The 634-nt window shown below is 36.6% G+C and overlaps 1 protein-coding gene across 1 annotated transcript in view; it reads right to left on the reverse strand.

Annotated features, from left to right (window-relative positions):
* Nucleotides 1-207, reverse strand: part of LOC110455595 (calmodulin-like protein 5) — a 3,815-nt gene extending 3,608 nt beyond the window's left edge. Inside the window, exon 1 of the mRNA XM_021505790.1 lies at nt 104-207. Within this exon, the coding sequence (XP_021361465.1) occupies nt 104-200 (97 nt within the window). The 5' untranslated portion in view covers nt 201-207. The remainder of the gene's footprint in view (nt 1-103) is intronic.
* Between the last annotated feature and the right edge of the window lie 427 nt (nt 208-634).

Genomic DNA, 634 nt, shown 5'->3' on the forward strand with positions numbered 1-634 from the left:
GGAAGTTTTTAAAGATGCGATCGCCATGTCCGTGTCTTACGTGCATCGTTCTACTTAGGGGACGTGTGCTTTACACGTGTATCCTCTACCTGGATACCCTTACCGTTTTCGTCATACTTCGCAAAACTGCGTTCGATTTCCACCCTTGTGATCTCCTGGTCCCTGTTTAGATCAGTAGCTGTGAACAACTCTGTGGCCATTGGTGTAAATGTGCTGTTAAAATATGAAAAACATTGATAATGGAAAATGTAGCAAATACAAATATTATAGTTAGTGTCGTTATATTGTAATCTTTAGTTGGTAATATCAGTTTGAATACATCGTTTTGATTTTCAATTTATTAGATTTATAGATGCAAGTTAACTCAGTCAACTTTGTTAATGTCATATGTTACACGTACATGTGTTAGGGTTAGGGTTAGGGTTAACACTGTAAATATTGGAATATTTAAGTGGCTATTTATTGTTTTCATTTACTGTTGAATCCAATCAAAACTGCCAGACGTATTTACTTTTTTTCAAACTTATTGCTTGGTAAATAACTAAACGCCCCTTCAACTCATTGTCAACCGGTCACACTATCGGGACAGACAGTGGATCTGTGTCACCCATAGCATCGAAAGGTATAGTATTTA

This window comes from Mizuhopecten yessoensis, unplaced genomic scaffold (assembly GCF_002113885.1).
Source record: "Mizuhopecten yessoensis strain PY_sf001 unplaced genomic scaffold, ASM211388v2 scaffold8313, whole genome shotgun sequence".
Classification (NCBI taxonomy): domain Eukaryota; kingdom Metazoa; phylum Mollusca; class Bivalvia; order Pectinida; family Pectinidae; genus Mizuhopecten; species Mizuhopecten yessoensis.